Source organism: Pagrus major, chromosome 15, assembly GCF_040436345.1.
Source record: "Pagrus major chromosome 15, Pma_NU_1.0".
NCBI classification, from domain to species: domain Eukaryota; kingdom Metazoa; phylum Chordata; class Actinopteri; order Spariformes; family Sparidae; genus Pagrus; species Pagrus major.
Window position 1 is genome coordinate 11,338,379 of NC_133229.1, and position 25,300 is coordinate 11,363,678.

The window sequence follows — 25,300 nt, forward strand, 5'->3', positions numbered from 1 at the left end:
CATTCGAGTTAGTTGGGAGCCGCTTCAGAAACATTAGACCGGATGCAGGACAGACTGCAGGTTGTCGTCACGTTTTCCTTTGTCGTGGTGCTTGCTGAGTTTTGAAATTCAATCTGGGTGTTTATGGCGAGGCTGTCGAGTTGCAACTTCTGTGTGTCTTGCGTCCAGCAGTACCAGGACACAAATATGCAGGGCGTGGTGTACGAACTCAACAGCTACATGGAGCAGCGGCTGGACACTGGAGGAGACAACAAACTCCTGCTCTATGAGTTGTGCAACATCATCAAAACAGGTAAAAGTCGACACGAGTCAGCATTTTGATCCTCTCAGCTTCAGTTCACATCACACTGGTGCCGCAACCTGAAAGTGACACTGAGAGCGTGCATTTAATGTGGACGAGAAAAACCTGATCATGACGATGGTATTAGAAACATCTCCTCAAGAGATTGGGATTAAATACTCAAGATATTACAAGCAGAACATTTGTTTTGAGAGCAGAAGTAAGATACATACGATAAGCAGTAAGAATTACTCCTGAATGAATAGTCCCAGTTCTTCTCCTTATTCAGGTTGACAGACCAAAATCAAATTAGTGTTTAAAGGATCTAACAAACTGGATAATTTAATCATATGATCAAGCAATCAGTATTATTTTCAAATGTTTCTTAATTCCACTCAGATATTGTTAAATGTGAACAGGAACAGTGATCAGGAAAGACAAAGTCGGATATCTTAAATTGTATTATAATGTTAAAAGAATCAGACAGAAAGATCATTTTCACCCAAACCACACCTCTCATTAACTTCTTGATGATCTGATGCTCCACCAGCCTCTCTGTTGCCACATTATGTGATAACATGACCCATATATCAGTGTGAAATGGGACTGGAAGGGCGGACTGGGAATGAGATGAACTGGATGGTTGTCAAAGCCCTCGGTCAGAGTGCCCTCGTTGTTATGTGGGACATTGTTAATAGATTGTTTTTAGATTGTAACTGGACTGTTGTCTCCTTATCACACGTGTCCTCTCAGGTATATCTGACATTTATTTTAGACAGTATAACACAATATAACATGGACTGTTTCACTGTATTTAAACCACATGTTTGTCCCTCACTTCTACAGCAACAAAAGCTGATGGATTTGCACTTTACTTCTTGGGAGAATGCAACAATGTAAGTGCAGAGGACATTTGCTGAGTACATGTTGAACACTAACACAGTTGTGTATATGTTTTACATATATATTTTATTTCTCTATTGTTGTTTCCCTCTCTGTTCTTGTCCGTGCTTCTCTATAGAGTTTATGTATGTTCACTCCAACGGGGGCCAAGGACGGCCCTCCAAGCCTCATCCCCTCCGGCCCCATCGCATTTGGGACAACCATTGCCGCTCATGTTGCCAAGACTCACAAAACACTGCTAGTAGAGGACATCATGGGGGTAAGGCTGTGCAGATTTATCCATCATGGCATTTTATATTGAATGAATAGGAAGTAAATAAAAACAGATGAAACAACAGGGCTGAATATACAGATGTTGCACTAATTACTGTCATGCTGAGAGCAAAGGAGTTGGACCCAAATGCAGTAAGATCAATGGATGAAGTTTTATTCAAAATGAATGGAAGGAACAGGAAAACACAACAGATGACTTGACAAAGACTAAACAAATGACTGGACTGGTGCAGGAGGAAACAAGAGAGCAGGGCTCGGCTAGGTGATGCAGTGCAGGTGTGGAGGGAGGAACACAGGAGCACAAAAACCCACAAAAACACATAAAACACAGAAATGACAGGACCGTGACAATTACAATGTTAAGAAATCATGATTTTTGGCGGCTACACCCCAGTCTTGGGCTTTTTTGATCATTACTACTCCAACTCCAAGCTCTCCTGTCATAATGTATGTTAGTTTCTCCATAGCAACACATGATGTTAAATCCTGAACATGTTGATTTGCACATTTTCCATAATATACCCATCGCTCTCTTAGCTTGTAAGAGACACAGGTCAGTAAGTGCCCGTCAGAGGAACAGTTCACTGCTTTGCTGTAATGTTTGACTGCAGATCTCCTTCTGCTCTATATACTGTACATATGTTTCATGAAGTCACCATCTGGTCCTATGTACTCAGCACATACAAGCTAAAAATAAAAACATACTTTGAATTTGATTTTGGGTGCTTCCTGTGTAGTTCTCCATCTTTTGCAGTGCTCTGCACTTGCGCACTGCAGTGCTTACTTAATAAATGATGGGGGACTTTTCCAACTAGAGGCCCAGTGTCCTCATTCACACTTCACACTGTGGACAAGAGAACATGGCCAAAAAAAGCTGTCCAAAGCTCTGGTGGGCTCTAAAATTCATGAAAATATGAGCAAAGGTGCTCTGTGTGTTGAGAAACAGTTAAAAGTTAAAACTTTACATCATCAGCTGGTGTGCAGGGCTTCAGAGACTGTTACAGAAATGTTTGCCCTGCTGAGGGCCAAATGATAGGATTCGTCCTCTCTGTCATCTAAATCAGTGGATATACCAGCTACACTGACCTCCTTTGCTAAACTCCTGCGCACTTCCGGTGATAACGACCGTCACTGACCTGTGTGTTGCAGGACGAGCGCTTCCCCGACGGCACAGGGCAGGACTCAGGGATCCATGTTCACTCTGTCCTGTGCCTTCCCATCCTCACTGCCATCGGGGACCTCATTGCCATCCTGGAGCTGCATCGGCACTGGGGCAAGGAGCCCTTCAACCTCAGCCACCAGGAGGTCAGTCTGACCCAGACAAAACACACCAAGAGTGGGAGGCTGGAACTGCAGTTAGCCTGGTATTCACCTTAATCTGGATCTGTTTAAGATCTCTGTTAGATTTGTGGGGTTCAGTTCATTGTGGAAAATACTTAATAACGTTGTTTGTCTCCGAGGACTTTCTGGAAAAATGGCAGGGCGATGAGCTGGAAAATTATTTAAAATACAGGTTGTTTAAGCAAGAAGTGGTTACAATGATTAAGCTTTGAAGATTCAAATTTTAAATTTAAAACTTTGCATAAATAATCTCTTGACAGCATATTTAAAATTATATAAAGTTATGTTTTTTTGTTAAATTTAGTTTGGTTGAAATTTCAGTCTTACCCCTTGGAGGCAGCACAGCAAGCTGTAAACACACCACTAGCATATCATTGACATCAATGTTACCAAACAACATGTTAGCAAACATCTGCTTATTCACACATCTAGCAGACACAGAGCAACATTAGCAGTCATTTGTAGTTCAGTACAGTCTGTTTATCAAAAGCTTTTTCTCTCCAAACAGCTGCAGGGAAGAGAGGTTGATGAAAGCAGAGAGACTGAACCAAAACAATGAGCTGAAAGAAACTGAAACGGTCTGTAGAGCTGAGGGGAACTGAAAAGTCATGTGATGATTCTCTGAGGATTTGTCACTGGCGGAGACCTCTTTCACATTACAGTCATTAGTCATTTGGCTCCTTCTTCATAGAAAAATACTTGTTAGTGCAGCTTAAATTTTCCTTTGCTTAAATTTTAATCCATAATACTGAGGGTGCTTTCACAACTAACCTGTGTGGTTCGGTTTAAACGGACCCCGTTGTGTTTTCCCTGTTAGTGTGGTTCACTTGGGCTGGTGTTAAAGCTGTCAATCAAATCCATGACCACAGGAGGTTTGATATCAGATATGCCATTTTAACACAATTTCAAAAGCTATATTACTATAAATCCATCTGCTGATCATGAACAGTTCAGGAAGCAATCTATAATCAATCTGTAGCCTTTAAGTTGTGTATATAACTTTTTTATATATGAATGTATATAAAATCATTCATGGTTGCATGTATACATGTCAGTATGGGTGTTTTCCCTGATTAATAGGCCAAAAGCTGTTATAAGTGGTGTGCTGCATCCCACTCCATGTACATACCATTCTTTATCGTGAGCTTATGATGCAGGATGACAATTGCCAAAACTGCCAAATGAGTTACCTGTCAGTCTGTGTAACTATATGTTTACTCTTCTTGGTTCGTTTGTAAAAAGTCAGCGTGAACAGTATAATTTTCTTTCCTTGGTCCGGACCAAACGAACTGAACTACAGGTGTGAAAACAGCCTCGACATGGCAGCATAGCAGCGCTACAGGTGTGAGTCTGTGTCCTCAGAGTGACTCTGGATCTGTAGGCTAACTGTCTCTTCTGTAAATAGATAATTACGTTGAAATACACAAGAGAGGAAATGTGATAAGAACCTTTAAAATGTGTGATAATGTGCGTTAATTGTGCATTTGCTGCAGTCCCTTGGAGCTCAGCTTCTCTTTCTTTTCCAGGTTGCAACAGCTAATTTAGCGTGGGCGTCGGTTGCCATTCATCAAGTACAGGTGAGCAAACTTCCACAGAGGACTGCTTTGAATTAGAATTGCACATAACAGCCGACACACTGTGCTGTAACACTTGTAACACTGTAACACCACAGACTTGGAACAACCCGTCCCACTTATTATGATCTTGGGTGACTTTGTTTGTTCTGGTTCTGCACTGGTGTTTTTAATGGGGAAATCCACTGTGTACAGGAACTGGGTTGTCACTGGGCCCAGTCCAATCAACTAAGCCATAGATTCAACAAACAGCTCCCCGAAGACGTCATTACGCCCCAGTGCTGTTAGATAGCACAACACCTCAGAGAGGCAGCGTCCCACTGCAGCACTGGCCACAGTGGACCTCAGCGAGCAGTGCAGCACTGTAGCGCGCTGTACTGTGCTGCTCGCTGCAAAACACTCTGTTGTTACTGAAAGTCATGAAGGTGGCCCACAGCCAAGTGTGTAGACAGCAAGTCGGTTTGTTTACAGTACACGGGGAATGCTGTATGTCCTGTGAGAAGCCTGTGAAGCGTCTGAGTGTCGGGTCATGACCTTTTTGTTTCTTTGTTTCTAGGTGTGCAGAGGCCTCGCCAAACAGACTGAGCTCAATGACTTCCTACTAGATGTGTCAAAGTAAGGCCTGCTGATGGGACAGTGTACATTTCTGCTCATGAAGTCATATTTAAAGTGTATTTACACCATGTTCTTACTTTAGTCTGAAGAGAGTTAGTCTCATATTTACTCATGTCAGGTCAAAGGTTAAATAAAACTTTTTTGCTCACACAATAAAAGAAATGTTAACACTTCACAATAAGGGTACAAATCCTATACTTAAGTAAAGCGTAACTTATGCGTGACTCATGATGAGTAAGGCATGAATAAATGCAGGACGTATCATGAATTCCTGGTGCTCAGTGTTCATAAATGATCAAGTTACCATGACTTTATATGATTGGTTCTCACTTAACAGATAATCAGTTAAGAAACATTAATACACATTTACTGCATACATTCATTTATATGCATCAGGTTATCTGGATTTCGATTATAAAACAGTTTATTTATGTATAGATCCTGACCGATATTTTACCAAGGCAGGATTTTTTACAGGTTACAATATTTATTTTCTAAAATGTCAAAACAGTAACAGTACTGAACTGGGAATTTATTGATTATAAATTATCCATTAAAATCTCTTAAAGAAAGTATTTATAATGGCGCATATTGGACATATACAATGATACGATGAATATATAATATAATAATACCATATATCAGTCAGTTATGTTTAATATGTAAATATCTGCATCTGAGGACCAGTTTGATCTTAAAAAATATACACAATTAATGTAATAATTGTGAATTTACATTCCTTAACTGATGATCTATTAAGTGTGAACTATTCACATAAACACATGTGATATCGGTGAGCAACAGAAATGTATGATGCACCCTGCATGAATTCCTGCATTCAGTCAAAATGAGTCATGTCTCAGTTAAAGAGGGAAAAGACAACTTTTCAAGGCAGCATAGCAACATGGTTACAGCTCGCAGCCCGGCTACTATCTAAAGATAAAAACACAACTGTAAGAATCGCAACTTCACCTAGAAACCCGGTGTTAAACACTGTATTGATAAGGAGGCAGTTTACTGACTGATCTAGTAGAAAGAATGCAGGTGTTGAATCGTCTACAGACTTCAACACAGCACGGGGGTGCTCCTCATCGAGTGAATGCCCGTCCGTTCACTCACTAGTTAAAACTTTGCTTCTATCGCTCTCCCTCTTCGCCTTCTTTACCTCGTCCATCAGCGTGGTTCTTTTTCTTTCGCAGTGAAGAGTTTCGGTGAGTCCAGTTGTTGTATATTGTTAGTTTAATCAGTAATAAAGTATATGATTTGTACCCTTATTATAAAGTGTTACCGAAAGAAATTACTGAATTTTTAGGCAACACAGCTTTCATGTCTTGAATGTGAACATCATCAGAGCTTCCCATTTGTCAAACATCTCAATGCGCCATTTCTTCTTTTCGCACAGAACATACTTTGATAACATTGTGGCAATAGATTCTCTACTTGAACATATTATGGTGAGTGTGATCCCTGCAAGTATGTGTTCATTCACATTGTCTTCAAGGCTACACATCCTGGGAGTGTGTGCTAGCTTATGTGTGTTAAAAAGAGAAGTAATGCTGCTGTGATACAGATATGAAAACAGGCCATCTCATTACCTGAGGGGCACTGCTAATGTATCCTAACCATGTAGTAATAATAATAGTTATACAATTTCTTAGAATGATTATTATAATTTTTCACTACCAGTATAATAGACACATACAGAGGACATACTAAATACAAGTTTAGACTATCTTTAATCTAAAATAATCTTAAGTTTTAAAGTTTATAAGTGTCTCAGCTTGCAGTATTTGTTCTGCTTTGCAAATCTAAAAGTGTGTCAAAGATGATTTTCCTGTTTCTTTTACTGAAACCCACCTCCGTGTTTGTCTGTACTTTGTTGCCTTGTGACTGTGTTGTCATCTCAGGTCATTCAAGTCATCTGGTTCAAACACTCAAATGAATTGTAATGACCTGAACCTGAACTGTGTGTGTCTGTGTGATGTAATTCTACATTTAACTGTTCCATCCAAAAGAAACTATCAAAACTGCAGTGATGTATCTGATTTAATTAAGTTGCTAGACTTGTTTTTCAATGTTTGGTTTATGTTTTTAGCTTTTTTTGAACCCTCATGTACTGATAAAGTTCTGTCCCTGATGTTGTTTTGCAGATATATGCAAAAAACCTGGTGAATGCGGACAGGTGCGCACTCTTCCAGGTAGATCACAACAACAAAGAACTGTACTCTGACCTGTTTGATATCGGAGAGGAGAAAGAAGGCAAACCTGTCTTTAGGAAAACCAAAGAAATTAGGTGTGTAAGATTTAAGCTTTTCTCCAGGAGAGTGCAGTATATACTCGTTATATGTCGTTTTCTCAGTGTCTTCTTCTTCTTTGATGCAAGTCTCATATATTACAGTCATACATTTTTCTAAAGGGGCAATATGTAGTTTTGGAGAATAAATTCAAACTCAGAATTTTAATATTTACAACATTAATGAAGTAATAATACAAACTCAGAAATATAACTGAATAAACAAGCTGTTCTCAGAGGAAAATAAGGTCCCCAGAACACTGTTTGAAGCTAGAAATGTGGCAGGGTCCGCCACATATAAACAAAGTAAAACAGTATTAAAATGTGTTGTCCTTTAAGGTCAGTTTGTTTATTCAGTTTATTCAGACATGAAATGAAGAGAGTTTGTTTGTTTATTTAGTTTGTATCGGCATAAGAAAATCAGTCGATGAAGATCTTTCTCTTCTGATTAGAATCTCTTCCCCAGAACTACATAGTTTATTTTGAAGTATTACAGTTGATATTAATTTTCAAATAAGTTTTTTTTTTTCTCTACACATCCAAAAATGTGTTCCCTGCACCTAGAAGACATTATTCGCTATAGTCTACAGTAAACACGGTCAACAACAAAACAGCTGTCCAGTGATAGAAAATCAATGGAAGAACGAGGGATAAAATCAAACAACCTGCTGATTTTGTACCATTAATATTCAGAGTTACACTGGAACATAATCATCCTTCTCTCTGAGTAGAAATGGTTCATCTGCACACTCTTTAAAATTGCATTTTTAAATCAGGTTTTCACATTGATTTTCACATTATTGATTTTTGTAATGCAGATTTTCACCCATCAACCCAGCACAAACTGTCCTCTCCTCTCCTCTCCTCTCCTCTCCTCTCCTCTCCTCTCTTCTCCTCTCTCCCTGTAGGTTTTCTATAGACAAGGGAATAGCTGGCCAAGTGGCTCGGACAGGGGAAGTCTTAAATATCCCAGATGCCTATGCAGACCCACGGTTCAACCGGTAATCTCCAACAGACCCTGTGATAAGCCATTTTTACTCACTATTCATTATGTATGATTATTCTCCTGTATTTAGGATAAAAACACTGAACACTCAAAAATGCAGCTCTTCTTATGTGTGCCTCACATTATAAACTTAAATGAACTCTGTGCTGAATATCAAAGTGGTATCTTATATCCTTTGTGTGTCTTCCTCAACAGGGAGGTGGACCTTAAAACCGGCTACACCACGCGGAACATCCTGTGCATGCCCATCGTGAGCAGGGGGACCGTTATAGGTGTGGTGCAGATGGTGAACAAGCTAAGCGGAAGTGCCTTCACTAAAACAGATGAGAACAACTTTAAGATGTTTGCTGTCTTTTGTGCTCTGGCCTTACACTGTGCAAACGTGAGTAAACTGAATTCAGTTGTTTAAAAAAAAAAAAACGACTAACTGATCCTCTCCAACAGCAGAAACCCTCTCTGTCTGTCTCTGTCTGTCTGCATGAGCCTGCTCTTTATCTTTTGCAGTGTAGGTAGATGACGCGAAACGATTATATAACACTTCATGGCCATGAGTGCTCGCTCCTGATTGGCTTATTTTCAGATAACTGCACCTTTGACGTAGTGGCCTCATCCTCGTCCTAAATTCCTACTTATAGCTGGAAGGCTTGTTTCAGCTGTTACTAGGCTGCAGGTTTCTCTATTTGTCAGAGTAGTAATTTCATTTTTCCTCCAAGGTTGACAAAGATAGTGCCAGCAGCTTCTATTTAAAGTGTGCTTTGCTCCAAAATGTGAATTAAAGCTTATTTTCTGGCAGTGCATGGAATCAGGCTAACTCTGGGAGCTTGCATTGTGTGGTCTGTCTGTCTGTCTGTCTGTCTGTCTGTCTGTCAGAGCCTCTCCTCTCTGTGGGGCCTGACTCACCATCATCTCGTGCGACAAACTTACGCAGGAGCAGCGTCACGAAGTTGGTTTTAAAATTGATGAGGCGTGTTAATATTTTAAGACAGGCAGTCTGCATCCGTCCACTGACAGGATTTATGTTTCGCTGTAATTTATGCCTTGCGTCTCTAGGAAACTCACTCAGGCCCGGCTCCTGATTTATGGTGATTTGTGGTGGAAGGTGTGAGGCTTGGCGCATGTACCTGCCTGCCTGGGACGGGGACAGGGATAAAAACCAGATGTGGAGACACTTTTTGGAGACACGCAGATAAAATATGATACGGGACTGTTGCAGATAACTTTGTCTGACCCTTATGGAAATTCCAACTGGGATTTCAACAGGAGATGGTGTAAGAGCGCCGGAGTGTCGACATTTTGAAGACTAACTCCTGTTCTGCGATTTCTCTGCAGATGTACCACAGGATCCGGCATTCTGAATGCATTTACAGAGTGACGATGGAAAAACTGTCTTATCACAGCATATGCACATCAGAAGAATGGAAGACCCTTACCCAGCTCAACCTCCCTGCACCCATTTATAAAGAGATCGAAATGTGAGTGCAGACTCAGTCACTAGTGTCCCTCAGTGTCGTTGATCTACAGCCATGTGTCTGTGGAAGGGACGATGACAGAGTCCAGACCTGGGCGAGTCCCCTCCTCTGTCCCTGTGTGCTGTACGTGCTAATTTAAGACTCTGCTCTCATCCAGGTTCCACTTTGACATTAATCCCTTTGAGGAGATCTGGCCTGCTGTCTTTATCTACATGGTTCATAACTCCTGTGGAAAGACCAGGTATGGTGTTGCTGTCGCTATCGCCATGACCATGTCAGTTCTTTATCAAAGCTCTTCATGATTCATAGTTAAAGGGTCATTCCAAAATTTTTAAACTTGGTCCCTGTATTTACACGTTTCGGTGTGTAAACGATTCACACTGAGCAAAAGTTTTGGAATCGGTCCAGTAGATCGCCTCAACTATGACCGTCAAAGTTATGTTGAATAAAAGTGTTCTCACGGCCTTCAACGTCAAGTGTCCGACAACAATACAGAAACGACTCAGAGAAACAAAACAAACAGCGAGCTTTAATAATAAGCTGATAGTCCAAAGTCCAAAACTCAAACAATTTTAAATCCAAAAGTCAAAATGCAAGAACAGAAGGTCGCCGTTAAAAAACACAGGAAGCAAGAAACTCCAAGAATTAAGAGGTCAAAAAAATTACAAAACTAAAAGGGTACAGACCAAAGCAGCATGAGGTACAGGACTGAGACAGGGATACACAGAAACACAGGCTTAAATAGACAGGACTGATTAACAAGACACAGGTGAACAGGGAAAAAGGCGGGAAAAGGACAAAGGGAGGAAGTGAAAAGCAAAACATGACACAAGGATTAGACTTGGAAAATGCATAGCCAGATTTTTTTCTCTCACTTGCCTCTCTGGGCTTCCGTAGGGTACCATTCCGCATTTTAACAACGTGGTCCACGACTAACTTTCAAATCTGGCCATTCAAGGGAAAATGTTTGGGCACCCCTCCTCTAGGTAAACTCTGACTCACATCTCCACCGTTATCCTCCTGCAACAACTCACTGCTCATGATATTTCAGAGCAATGTTTCTCCTTCAGTGAGACTTGTGTTTCTGGTTACAAAAACAATTACATTTTTTTCACAAAAAGGTCTATCTCAGTAGGAATAATTTCCATAATGTTATCCAGAATATATCTGTAGAATAACAACCTCAGTCTGTAGCAAAACAAGCACTTTTTAGTGGATGTAGCTTTGACAGTCGGAGTTGCCCCAAAGGATTACGTTGCAGACATTGCAGGTGTGCAGCTACCCGCTGAGGTGATCTACCAGACTGATTCCAAAGCGTTTGGTGAATATGGATCATCTACATACCCAAACATGTAAATATAGAGCCCAGGTTTAAAAATGTAACCGTCCTTTCTTTCTTTGTGTAGCTTTGAGCTGGAGAAGCTGTGTCGGTTCACCATGTCTGTACGAAAGAACTACCGGCGTGTGCCCTACCACAACTGGAAGCACGCAGTGACAGTGGCACACTGTATGTACGCCATCCTGCAGAAAACAACTGGGATTTTCACAGAGCTGGAGGTTTGCTCCTCATTGGGTCTGGGTTTTACTGCTCCGAGACAAAAATGAATATAATTTAAAAGCAAGATTAACACCTGGGGATCCTGTGTGAGTTTTTTTTCTTGTCTTCCCACTCTGGTTTACAGAAGAAGGGTTTGTTGATAGCCTGCCTGTGCCATGATCTGGACCACCGAGGGTACAGCAACACGTACCTGCAGAAGTTTGACCATCCGCTGGCTGCTCTGTACTCCACCTCCACCATGGAGCAACACCACTTCTCTCAGACCGTCTCCATCCTACAGGTAGAGCTCCACTATGCAGGACTTACTGTACAATTACATTTCTCTATTTAGTTATCATCTTTTAAATTCTAATATTAAGTATAAATTCTGTACTATATCTCTTGGCGACTTGCCTAAGGACGATGGGCAAAAGAACCACAAACACAGGGTTCACATGGTGCTGGAAATCCTTGTGAACACTCGAACCTGGGCCTTTAACAGGGGGTCCACAGAGTTACTGCAGGGGGAGGGCACCAAATGACTGGTTGATATTATTTTGAAAGTGTGTCTAAAATTACATATTAACATGAATCCAACATTGCTGATGAGCAAGCTAACCTAACTGTACGCTAATTCATTGTGTAGCACCCATCCAACTAGTCAGCTAACTACGTATTATTAAAACATAAAAGCCAGTTATCTGTATTATTATTCCAAGTGTGAAGACATTGTTGTGAACCACAGTGGATTTTTTTATATAACTTATCGAGCAGGAGACTCTGACATACCCTCTACCTCAGAAACCAGCAGATTAATCAGAGGGTGAGGCTGATGAGCCTGACATTAGCTTTGCTACAACTGCTGCCAAATTCTTTATACATGGCACCACAGGCCGCCCTACACATTATTGTAAACCCAGTTTAATATGCAACTGAATTGTATACAATATATCTCTTTATTAGCTAATAATAATTATTATTATTTATTATAACTTTATATATATATAGCACCTTTCAAAAACAACTTTATAAAAGTACAGTAAAAACATGTAATAATAGCAAATAAGACCCCTAAACGTAGGAACAAGATAAAAAGTTTAAAAATAACAAAAGATACCATCAGTAAAGAAAAAAATGCATGATAAAAGTGAGTTATAAGAAGAGATTTAAAGGAAGATACTGAGATTTGCCTGCCTGAGATCCCCAGACATGAAGTTCCACAGCTGCATAAGCCCGGTCACCTTTGATCACGAGTCGAGACTTTGGAACCATTTGTCTGCCAAAGGATCTCAAGCAGCGATCAGGCTCATAGGGAGTTAGCGACCCACAGATACAGTATCGGTAGGAGTCAGACAATCCAAGGCTTTGAAAACAAGCAGTCAAATCTTACAATCAATTCTAAAATTCACAGGTAAAAAACAAATATACAAAATAATCAGTGAAGGGTTTCTATAATTAAATAATCATTTTGCATGTACAGGTATATGTTTAAATATGTAAATTACCTCAGGTCTGAACTGCTTGGAACTTCCTATTGGTACTGGAAAAGCTTGAAAAGGCACTTCGGAAATGCTTGAAAAGTGCTTGAATCTGACTATGGAAAAGGTATGAACCCTGAAAATTATCCAACGTACAGTAGCAAGTGGAGGATGTCGATAATGACACCGTATGTGAACAAACTTCACTAACAAAGGAGAAAGCAGGTCACAATTTAAAGCCCACAATAAACACAGATGGCCGCTAAAAACACTGTAAAACGGTGCTTTGAATATTTTTCAAAAACACAAAGCTTCAGAAACTCATATTTGACACAGAAGTGACTTTCAAAGACTGGAGCAACTTCGATAAAAAATCCTGGATTCAATGGGTTTATAACTTTACCAACAGTTTTGTTTATCCTGTGTAAGAGAAGCTGCACTGCACTGTCCTCTTATATACATGCATGCACCCTGCAACAGTTGAATTACTTAAATCAACATGTAAATTCATTAAACAACACACAATGCATTGAAAGGATCATTCTGTAGTTCTGAGTGCCCTCTTGTGTAACGTCCAGGATCTGCTGGCAGGCGGTGGACCCTGACATGAACGTGAGATTACAACCTGTTGTAGTCTAGCTGAGCTGAACGCCTCATAAGTGGAGCTTTTGCTTTTTTATTGATCTCTTTGTTTCTCATAGCTGGAAGGGCACAATATTTTCTCCAACCTGAATTCCAGCGAGTACGAGCAGGTGTTGGAGATCATCCGGAAGGCCATCATCGCCACGGACCTCGCCCTGTACTTCAACAACCACCAGCAGCTGACGGAGCTGTTGGGCTCGCAGGCGCTGGACTTGAACAACCACTCACACAGGTCAGGTCACGACGACTCGCACCGGTGCACAGGTCAGGTCAGGATCATACCCGGGTCTCGTAGCAGCACACAGAGAAACTCGGACCTGGCGCACATAAACGGCACATTGAGTTTCTCCACTCGGCTATAACGAGGCTTTGCTCTCCTCCAGGGACCGTGTGATTGGTCTGATGATGACAGCATGTGACCTGTGTTCTGTTACCAAGAAATGGCAAATCACACGACTGACCGCCAACGACATCTATGCTGAGTTCTGGGCTGAGGTACAGTGAGATTCTGCTGGATTTGAAACATTTGTAGTGTCACGATCGTGCCTCCTAAAACAGTCAGACCTTTGTTAGCGATTGTAAATGCTGCTCAGTATTTTTTTGAGGCACAAAATGGTGTTGTGTGGTGGTCAGAAGGATTGCCACAGTATGCAAAAATAAAAGGAAACTTCTGTCTTTTCTTGTTCCTCCACAGGGAGATGAGATGAAGAAGATTGGGATGCAGCCGATCCCGATGATGGACAGAGACAAGAAGGACGAGGTTCCCCAAGGCCAAGTAAGACCAACACTTTGACTCGTGTCTTTAAACGTTCTTACTTTCTACCAGTTAATCATCAATTGAATGATGATTAATCAGTCAATTGTTTGCTTTGTAAAAATTAGGAAAATACTGCTGTCACATTTACCTCAAATTAAACTCCTTCACAGTGTTCTGCCTAACCAACTGTCCAAACCTCAAAATTAAAAAAAAAATACATTAAAATGATCAAAAAGCAACACATTTTCACATTTGTGAAGCTGAAACCATGAAATGTTTCTGTATGAAAAATGACTTAAAAATTACCAAATTGTTGCCAATTAATTTGCTGTCAGTCTACGAGTTGATGAATCGGCTGTACTTCTATAAACTGTTGGGTTGTGGGAAATCTTGATTCGTAAAGTAACAAGTAATTAAAGCTGCCAGATAAATCTAGTAAACAAAAAAGTACAATATTTCCATCGGAGATGCAGTGAAGAAGTAAAAAGTGGCATGAAATGAAAACACTCTAGAGTACTTGAGTAAATGTACTTAGTTACTTGTTCACCACTGCTCTCTACGTCACATTGTGAAGATGTAGAATAACTAAAAGAGGGATGCCAGTACATCCTGCTTTTAAAGGAGGAAAATAAGAAAAACTGATATATGTTGTTTAAATAACTAATAATAAATAAAAGATCCAAGTCTGCACAGACCTTTAAACAAATACTCTTAATCAATTACATCATTTATATTAAAGTTATAATAGTATAACAATATGATACAACAGCAACCAAAAATTTTTTGAAATAGTAATACAGGTAAAACCCATGTTAGAAGATACTTCCTTCAGTGTCAAGCCCTCACACACTCACAGTACAGACAGGTGTTTTCACTCACTTCACTTCAAGGCTGTGTGGGTGGATGTTGATTGACAGCTTCTTCACTCTCTGGTTAGTTTAGTTGTTCACCTTTGACTGGAGCTCTAATCAACCAGACAAATTGAAAATACCTGTGTGGGTGTGCAGGGCCCTCACAGTAACTCAGTTAATATACAGGATGTGCATTTTACAGTGACACAGTTTACAAGTCACCAAATACTTGATGCCTACATTAGTTCTGAAGTTGTATTAGTTTATTGTTAAGTCTGTGTGTGCAGGACATACATACATATGTCAAACCTCAAATGAGGAGGATAAGGATTTTTGTTGACCCATCAAAACAAAACCAATATATTTGTTTTTTCTGGAAATGTCATTTTTCAATTTTCATAGGGCTACTGTTCTATAAACCCCCACAAACACCCCTCTTTAACACATCACAGACCACAGAGGAAGTTAAAATCATTAGATGTGTGTTGCATTTCCTTTCTGATTCTTCTCATATTGTTCCTAAAAATCTGCTCCTCCTGCCTACTTACCTCTGTTTGTTTTTTTTGTCGTTTCTTCAGGTGGGATTCTACAATGCCGTTGCGATTCCATGTTACACGACACTATCGGAGCTCTTCCCTCCATCCAATCCTCTTCTAAAAGCCTGCAAGTGAGTATCCAAAGCTGCAGTTTAAAAGTCTAAGGAAATGTCTCGTCTCTCACTGTGTGTTTTGACAAAAAGCCAAGCAAAAGACAGATTGTAAATTGTAATTGTGAGTATTTTGATTTCAACTTTTTATTATGAAACATAAAATAACCAAAGAGTTCCCTCGTGCAGTACTGTCAAGGTGATTCCACATCTGATATGGTCAATAAACGCATTGAGTGCAGCTTGCGACAAGTGATGCGTGTGTTCGCCTCATCCAGCCAGGCAAATAAGATTAGAAGTGATAAGGAGTGTGCGTGTGTGAGCGTGTGTATAGGCACACATTCCATTCGTTCCACTTAAAATACAAACAAAACACACATGCAACTGTCCTGGTGCTGGATTAAGCAAACTTGTGATGTAATTTACTGCAAACAGAATCAGAGGAACATATTTCAATGCAGCATACAATTCACAAACAAGAAACGGCTGTTCTTCCTAACACGTGTGAAATTGCGTGTTTGTAAGTGTGCATGTCGCATTCAATAAGAGTATTTATATGTGTAATTTCTGCTTGTCCAACGGGATCACACTGCCCATTTGCCTGCCCTTCCGGGATAATTCTCTGTTTTTTTAAACGTCGTGACCTTGATCTGTGGGGAATGCAAACAAAGTGAGCAGTGTAATATTTAAGCCCCGGCTGTACGTCAGCACCGGGCTCTGGGTGGGCAGCAGGCCTAGACCCCGCGGAGCCCGGCTGCTTGTTGTGGGATCAGCCACAGACGTGTAAACTGCATCAGGCCCGGCTAATTGAATGGAATGGCAGCAAAGGGCAGCACTTTGTGCACTCGTATGTCAGGCTTGATTATAGCACAGAGGAGAGCTTACATTCATGACAACGAGAAGTGATGGGAGCGCTTCCACAAAAAATTATTTTAGTTGTTTATTACACTTGGGTTTGGTCTAATGCAGCTGTTGTTTTGTCGGTTGTTGCGCTTTCTCTATCCAGATCTCTTCAAAAACCATAATTTGACCTCCTGGTCATCTTGGTATTCGGATTTTTCTGGCTCAACATCACTGCTACAGTTGCATAATTACAGCCATCTTACTTAAAGACCGTCTCCAGCAGTAGTATGTCCATATTATTTTTAACATCAGATGCACACCCTTGTGGCAGCAGAGTGTTACAATGTTGTGTGCTAACCAGCCGGCCACATCAGTAGCTACTGTGCAGCAGTGGATAAGTAACAAACACATATCTGATAACGGCTTGATTTAATCAATTCAAAAGACAATTATTAGCCTAACATGATTACCATTTATTTTACTTGATTTTATGCATTCTATGTTTGCTATTTTTTAACTTTATATTATTTTCCATCTTATGCAATACATTCTGTTTTCTGTTTTGTCTTCTCTTTACTTTTATTATCAAATTGTTTTATACTTCTTATTATTTTAAAAAATTAGGAACTAAAACATTCTGATGTATCGGCCGATCGGCACACATTTTATGCAATAATCCCTCAAATGTTGTTTTCAGACACTTGTTTAACAATGAAGTTTACCATCTTAACCTCACTGAGATTTTGATTATTTTGTAAATTACCCCAAGCATCTTTTTTTGTATTATTATCTCTAAAAAACAAAGTTTTCAAATTATTGAATATCGGAATAACATATATGCCAACTGCCAATACCGATATATATATATGTGATAGACCAATATGGGATTATAATATTGGTTAAGCAATATATAGGTTGGGTTCTAATCTTTATTTATTTTACCATAATTATCAAGTGGGCATCATTTTCCATTTTATGTTACATAATTTAAAATACAATTTTGAGGTACTTTACATCAGTATTTCCATTTTCTGCTACTTAACACCAGTCCACAACATTTATTTGATAACTTTAGCTGCTAGTTACTAGAAGATTCTGATAGTGTTGACAGGCTACATGTAACCAATCATATTATTAGTTGAGACCACAGAGTGGTGACTACAGACAGAGAAAGAATGCTGGACCAGTGTATGCACCAATGTATTTTTTTTAATGGCAGTCACAGATACCAATGCTAAAAATTGTGTCTATCGCTTAGTCACACTGTGATTTTGTTTGGAGTAACTGTCATAGATAGTTTTGTTCTGTTATTGATGAAGTTGATTAAGTGACGTCTGCACACTAAGAAATGAAATGTCTGCGTTAGTAGTACAGCCTTAATTGTTAAAATCTGATTGTTGGATCTGATGGCGGTGCTTTGTGTTTGCAGGGAGAATCTGGGCCAGTGGGAGAAGATATCGCGAGGAGAGGTGGAGGACATCGTGCCCAGCAGGCCTTGTGATTCAGGCCCCGTCAAGGTGGACAACTGACTACCAAATGGTTTGCTGACCCACCAAAGGAATACAACCTGAATCCTGCCACGGACCTGGTACTCTGTAGGGGGGAGGAACCCGCATCCTGTGTGAGCAGGAGACGGATCAGCTGAAGGCGTCATGACTTTGAAAACACACAGTTACCTCATTGGGTGACGGAGGTGTCAACACTGACGGTTTCACCGATCCCAGAGACTGACTGACCGCCGATGGGGAGGGACTTCAACCCATCACCCTACATCCACTCAGCTTGGGAATTCATTTGGTAGAATGGACTGTGGTTGTTTAATTTTAGCTGTTTTATGATTTTTTATTATTATTATTATTATTATTATTATTATTATTTGAGCTGATTCTTTTATGGTCTTGTATTTGCAGAGGCCTTACTCTGAACCTTTCACAGGCTAGAATATGTGAAATCTTGTTGTCGGTTCAGGCTTTTCTTCGTTTGTTTGTTTTTTTAATGGTACTGTTTGCCTTCTGTGGTAGGTTTATCGTACGCGCACTACTTCAGCAAGGTATTCCCAGAGACAGAAGGAATGTGTAGAGCAGATGTATGGTGTATTGCCACCTCACTGAGAAGGTGGATGTCAGAATGTTTTTTTTATTACTTTTTGAGCAAAAATCCTTTGCAGTACTTGAATAAAGATATACAGCCTATTCTAGGTGGAGATGGCAGAAATCCCCCCGCAGCATATTCCACTAAACGTGGATGAACTGTGACGAGAGGAGTTAGATAATGTCGACACTTGTGAACACAGTCACAAGAGAGTCATGATGTTTCTCCCTGAAGTGGACCCCACAGCACTGCCCCCAGCCCCCGCCTGGCATTTAGGAACCTGCTGCATCCACATCGACAACTTCCCTCTGACTAACAGGATCAGATCAAGATGCACAAATAGCATCCGTGAAGCCAGGACTGCATACAATCCAATTTCCACTCTTAAAACAATTTTCACGCCACTATCGCATCATGACTTATTTTACACTACAATCTGGTTCCTTCTCATTAAACAGTAATAATTTCTATGAATAAAACACAAGTAAAATGAGGATACTGCACAAGTTGGATGAGAGTCCCGGCGAATTCAAATATTTGTTTTGTTTGCAGTGCCACAACAACCTTTCTCCATGTGGCCTACCTTACGTAAGGTCCAGACAGCACCCTCATTTATCCCACATGGTTAAGGCGCGAAGTATAAACAGTGAAGGGTGGAGTAAGTGACACATTTATGACACTGAACACATCACGCTGCAGCTCGACAGAAGTCTCATCAGCTTCATATTTCCCTACATTAAGCTAAAGTGCACGACACGTCTATCTCTGGGATTGCAACTCGAGAATGTTGGTTGACTCTTCGGAGGCGTGTAACAGAAGTTCTCCCCCTCACGTCCACGACCCGTCGAAGGAATTAAGTCCTCCTCCTTCACGCTGACGGGGGTACATCTGGACTCCAAATGAGTTTCCGAGATCTTCCAAAAGACAAACGTTTTGTCTGAAACTGTCATTCCAGTGGACGTCGTCCCTCCAAGACTGAAATTACTGCTCAAATAATTTGTTTTTACGGCTGGTACTGTGGCCCCCAGTGGTGTGAATGTACATTTTGATGAATGTTTTTGTTTGATTGCAGATCCTCGGTGGTGGCAGTTTTTTTTTTTTTTCTTTCCATGTTGTGCTCTGTCTTACTTTTCAGAATTGCTTCCAGTAAGCTTCAACCAAGAGCAACAATTAGCCTGCACCTAAACTGAAGTTTATATATAATTTTGCATATACAGTAATAGGTGTATACTGTGTACAATCTAGGAATTAGTTTGTACAGACTGAGATGTATGCTCTGATGGTGCTAAACTGAACGGCAGTCATGCACTTTCTGACTGGGTGTGTACACTGTGTGTGAGTTTGCGTGTGTGTGTGTGTGTGTGTGTGTGTGTGTGCGCGCGCGTGAGTGTGTGTATGTGAGAGAGAGAGAGAGAGAGAGAGAAAGCTTCTGACTGTCTCTTTACCCCCTCCAACCCCACCTGAGAACATGGTTAAGTCCATAACACTGCACTGTCCCTTCTACTTTTCAGCACCAGTTATATCCCATCGTCTGCACTATGTTTAGCTTATGATCTTTATCATTATTATTATTATTATTGATGATATTATTATTATTATTGCTATTATTACTATTGTTATTTTCTTAATTAGAGTTAAATTTAAATTAACTTATATTTTTTATACAAAGAAAAATAATGTTGGCCTTTTTGTTTTGTACAAAGTTAAAATAAACAAAACGGTCTCAACATGTTACTGTTACCCAGAATAATTGCGGAATGTCTCAACTGTAAATGTAAGAGCAGTAGCCCAAATGACTTTTATTAAATACTTGAAAATCACACATCTGTGACTGATCATTCTTTGTTCTGTGTTCGAAGTACCTGTTTATTTGCATTTATTTTACTGTTGATATTATTTTATTAATACTGCTACAGAGTCAGTGACAGTGCCTGACTCCTGATTCGCCGGCATGTCATCACACTTTGTCAGGTTCATTTGTGAGTCAATTCTTCTTCTTTAGGCATCTTTATTTGAAAGTCAAAATATAAATAAACAATAATACTTTCAATAGTGAGAATATCTTCCCTTAATTTCTTGTTAAACTAAGAGGGCAGTTACATCACGGCAGCTACTTTATACTTCCACTCCACTACATTTTGGAAGCAAATATTGTACTTTTTACTTCACTACATTTATTTGAAAACAATACCTAATTTGCCAGCTCATTATTTATATAAAATAGAAGTCAACAAATAAATTATGTAGGTATTATTATAGATTAAAGCAACATCATGTAGAAATGTTGTGTGATCTGGCGCCCCCCACAGTTTCTGAGTGAAACACCACTGTGGTAAATACAAATCCCAGGTCTGTAACAATTTGTCAGACATAATGTAGGTGCTAACTACAAACAAAACTCATGATGTCATAACAATGCTGTGTTGAAAACTTGTATGTTGAAGTAAACATGTATGTAACGCTGTGATCCTACCCTCTCACTGAACTTACATAGTGCAGAAACAAGTTGTATTTTGCTTTTAGTATTTCAAGCACATTTTAATGCTACTACTTTTGTACTTTAACCTAAGCAAGATTTTGAATGCAGTGTAATTTTACACTGTTGCTCTATAATGTCTCTGGAATCACCAGAGTTGAGTTTCTTGTTGATTAACTCATTACTCATCACAACTCATTACAACATTACTGATCCATTCCTTACTCATTTGCCTTTTGAGCCATGCATGCTGTAAACTCTTACCATGATATGATCAACAGAAATACAGTGGAAAAAATTATGAGGATTTTATCAGAAATCACTGAATTTAAAGATTTTCATTAGTTGGCATGCCTTGAAGTTGTTAAACAGTGTATATGGGGGATATTGTTTTCTGTGAATATAGAATATCATCAATGAAAATGAAGGTTTTAACCCCCTTTATGAATCTTACATGGTAGAATAGCTCATCTATAAATACCTGCTTGATGGAGTTGCAGTTTTGTATTTAAATCCAATAGCAGTCAAACTACTGAGATGATTGTTTTTGTAAAGTAGTTGCATTTCATAACTTTGAAAATTCTTGAATTACCCATAAATCATCAAGTAATCTCTGGCATTTATCAATTTGCCTTGGCTCTATGGTTTCTACAAAAAACAATCACTGACCTTCTAAAATTAGATATTATCTTTGTTATGTAAGGCATAAATCTGGGAATGAACTTTAGTATTTCCATTACACTGTCATCAGCAGATGCATCCTCAAACTTCTGGGAAGCAAACTTCTGAGAGCTTAATCCTTCATCCTCCACTGCATTACTTTATTAAACATGGTTAGATCAAATATAAATGGAGGACACAAGGATGCAAATAAACACAAACTCAATTGTATGGCCCTCCTTGTTTCAATGAAGCATAACATGTCACACAGCCTCTCCCCTCATGCTCAGCTTTGCCATCTGGGTGCTTTCATATTCTGGCCATTTGAGCCCCGAGGCCGAGTTTTACTCTCCATCTCCTCTCTCTCCCTCTCATGCTCTGTAGGCTACACTCACTCACTGCTGTGTATTTCCTTGTAAACTTAACCCAATTATTGTGAATAACCAGATTTAGATAATAGTTTGATTTAAGCATGTACAGGAGTTTTGCAGTGACCAGATTTCCAAGAATAACCCGTATACAATATATATTTGTCTGGTAATTATAGCATTCAGTCAGGTCACAGGAAACATTTGGTTGTCACAGGATGAAAACACATGGAAATGTGGAGAATTTGTTGGAGTCGATTATTTTTCAGAAGAATCAATTCAATTCAAAACCACTTAGCTTATGACTAGTTAATTGTGATCAGCAGCAACAATGATGACTTTGCTGACTTTCAGAGTGGTTCTGTAATCAAAGATAAATAAATCAATAAATAATGTAGTGTGATAGTGTAATATTAGTCTAGTAATGACATACGTGACTAAGATGAAGCCTGATGAGTGATGCACTGTGTTTCAGTCTCACAACAAATCCTAAATTACATAACCCTCAACCTGAGAGTACCCACACATCTTCTCTGTCCTGATGACTAAGACAAACTTTTTTCTATTTTTTGATGATTCTGCCTTTGTCTTATCTGTACTGACAGTTTGCAAGCAAAAAACATTTATGTAAAAGTAAATTACATAAGGTATACTATGGGTCAACTGATTATCAGCCTGGCCTATCATTAGATCTGATATTCAGCATTTTCCTGCTATCTGAATCAGTGTTTTTATGCGATTGCTGATAAAATAAATTAATTTTAAAATGTGCTACTTTGGCTCTTATGCAGTATGCCTTCTGCAAAGTAACTAGTAACTAAAGTAAAAAAAAATGTAGTAGAGTAAAATGTCCATTATCTACGGAAGCCCTAAAGGGCCATGCATTCATACATTTTATTTCCTCCGTTTTCCCGTGATAACGAGTTCATTTCATTTGTTTTCTCGAGATCTCGAGTTATTATCTCGAAATAACAACTGCCGTTTTACCGAGATAACGGGATAATTTTCTTGAGATCTCGAGATAACGAAACTTTGTTTTCTCGAGATAATGACTGTGATATGATAGGCCTGAGATTATGGAGACGCCCAGGACCTCGTAGCTGGTCAGCTATGTAGTTAACGATGACATCAGGCTCACTTAGATTGCGCCGCCGATATAGCTGAAGCCTTGCTAACCTTCTTTTTAGATTATGCACACTAATGTGTATATTATCTGTAATAGCGAGGCATAATGCTATTTCAGCCTGTGTCAGGCCTTGATTGAAAAGACATGTGACGTGGTGATCGATATGCTCCTGCTCCTCTGACATTGCTACACTGAATGATGTTTCCTGCAATGATTTAATATACTACACTATCGTTTTGTTTTCTCAAGATCTCGAGAAAATTATCCCGTTATCTCGGGAAAACGGCAGTTGTTATTTCAAGATTATAACTCGAGATCTCGAGAAAACAAATGAAATTAACTCGTTATCACGGGAAAACGGAGAAAATAAAATGTATGAATGCATGGCCCTTTAGGGCTTCCGTAATTATCTGCCTCCAAAATGTTGTCAAGTGTAAAGTAGCAGAAAATGGAAATACTCAAGTAAAATACAAACAACTCTATGGAAGCCCTAAAGGGTCATGCATTCATACATTTTATTTCCTCCGTTTTCCCGTGATAACGAGTTCATTTCATTTGTTTTCTCGAGATCTCGAGTTATTATCTCGAAATAACAACTGCAGTTTTCCCGAGATAACGGGATAATTTTCTCGAGATCTTGAGAAAACAAAACGATAGTGTAGTATATTAAATCATTGCAGGAAACATCATTCAGTGTAGCAATGTCAGAGGAGCAGGAGCATATCGATCACCACGTCACATATCTTTTCAATCAAGGCCTGACACAGGCTGAAATAGCATTATGCCTCGCTATTACAGATAATATACACATTAGTGTGCATAATCTAAAAAGAAGGTTAGCAAGGCTTCAGCTATATCGGCGGCGCAATCTAAGTGAGCCTGATGTCATCGTTAACTACATAGCTGACCAGCTACGAGGTCCCGGGCGTCTCCATAATCTCAGGCCTATCATATCACAGTCATTATCTCGAGATCTCGAATTAATTATATCGTTATCTCGGGAAAACAAAGTTTCGTTATCTCGAGATCTCGAGAAAATTATCCCGTTATCTCGGTAAAACGGCAGTTGTTATTTCGAGATAATAACTCGAGATCTCGAGAAAACAAATGAAATTAACTCGTTATCACGGGAAAACGGAGGAAATAAAATGTATGAATGCATGGCCCTTTAGGGCTTCCGTAGATAATGGACATTTTACTCCAACTTCCGTAATTATCTGCCTCCAAAATGTTGTCAAGTGTAAAGTAGCAGAAAATGGAAATATTCCAACATCCTTAACTCATTTTGAGTAGTGTATATATTTAAATGCTTATCATTGAATGCTTATCTTTCTATTAACATGGACTCGAACTTTGTCTCTGCACTGTGGCCTACACGTCACCCTTTGCTCCCTCGCCATGTACAGATGGGACTTAGCGCCTCGTATCTCACGGGTCCGATTATTATCAGGACACTGAACGCAACGCATGCATGCGCGCTACGGTCTCCCTGGCAACCGAGCAAAGAGCAGGCTGTTGTGTCCGTGAAGAAGAAAGTTTGTTTTGTGTCGTTATTATCACAAATTATCAGACAGGTGAGGTTATTTTTCAGCTTATTTAGCTTTTCTGTATGTCTGAATTACCCACATGCTTCAGCTACTTATTAATTATATATTAAAGCCATGTAAAAGCAAACATACTAAGAACTGTTGCCTCTTTGCTAGGTGTATCACGGCTGTGTGGTTAGCTATAGCTAATTAGTTTAGCTAATAAACCTAATTTAGTTTTCCAGTAATCCCACTGGATTTAAAAAGTTAACCTTCCCGTCAGTTTGTTGTCACAAATGTGTGTTTCTCGGACAGCTCATTCTTATTCAGACACAAAATTGCTGAGGTCATTGTTATTCACCTAATGCATGCCATCATTCATTGATTTACTTTGTCAAAATTCGCTATACAGTGCAACTAAATGCAGTTTATAGAAATTAAATCTCACATTTGGTTCAATGTATTTAATGGAAACATCACAGTTCTGGTGAGGTCAGTGCCCTTGTGTGTTTTAACAACCTTCACTATATTGTGTTTTGTGCCTT

At 39.5% G+C, this 25,300-nt stretch overlaps 1 protein-coding gene across 2 annotated transcripts in view; it reads left to right on the forward strand.

Moving 5' to 3' along the window:
• Nucleotides 1–20,419, forward strand: part of pde10a (phosphodiesterase 10A) — a 45,201-nt gene extending 24,782 nt beyond the window's left edge. Inside the window, exons 4-22 of one of the 2 annotated variants that reach the window (XM_073482044.1) lie at nt 169–292; nt 1,127–1,176; nt 1,302–1,442; nt 2,606–2,761; nt 4,324–4,374; nt 4,928–4,986; nt 6,389–6,440; nt 7,137–7,279; nt 8,188–8,280; nt 8,481–8,667; nt 9,615–9,757; nt 9,912–9,995; nt 11,161–11,311; nt 11,437–11,592; nt 13,471–13,643; nt 13,795–13,906; nt 14,106–14,186; nt 15,598–15,686; nt 17,938–20,419. In XM_073482044.1, the coding sequence (XP_073338145.1) occupies nt 169–292; nt 1,127–1,176; nt 1,302–1,442; nt 2,606–2,761; nt 4,324–4,374; nt 4,928–4,986; nt 6,389–6,440; nt 7,137–7,279; nt 8,188–8,280; nt 8,481–8,667; nt 9,615–9,757; nt 9,912–9,995; nt 11,161–11,311; nt 11,437–11,592; nt 13,471–13,643; nt 13,795–13,906; nt 14,106–14,186; nt 15,598–15,686; nt 17,938–18,037 (2,145 nt within the window). In that variant the 3' untranslated portion in view covers nt 18,038–20,419. The remainder of the gene's footprint in view (nt 1–168; nt 293–1,126; nt 1,177–1,301; nt 1,443–2,605; nt 2,762–4,323; nt 4,375–4,927; nt 4,987–6,388; nt 6,441–7,136; nt 7,280–8,187; nt 8,281–8,480; nt 8,668–9,614; nt 9,758–9,911; nt 9,996–11,160; nt 11,312–11,436; nt 11,593–13,470; nt 13,644–13,794; nt 13,907–14,105; nt 14,187–15,597; nt 15,687–17,937) is intronic. The other variant, XM_073482045.1, reaches the window with a different exon arrangement.
• The last annotated feature ends 4,881 nt before the right edge of the window (nt 20,420–25,300 follow it).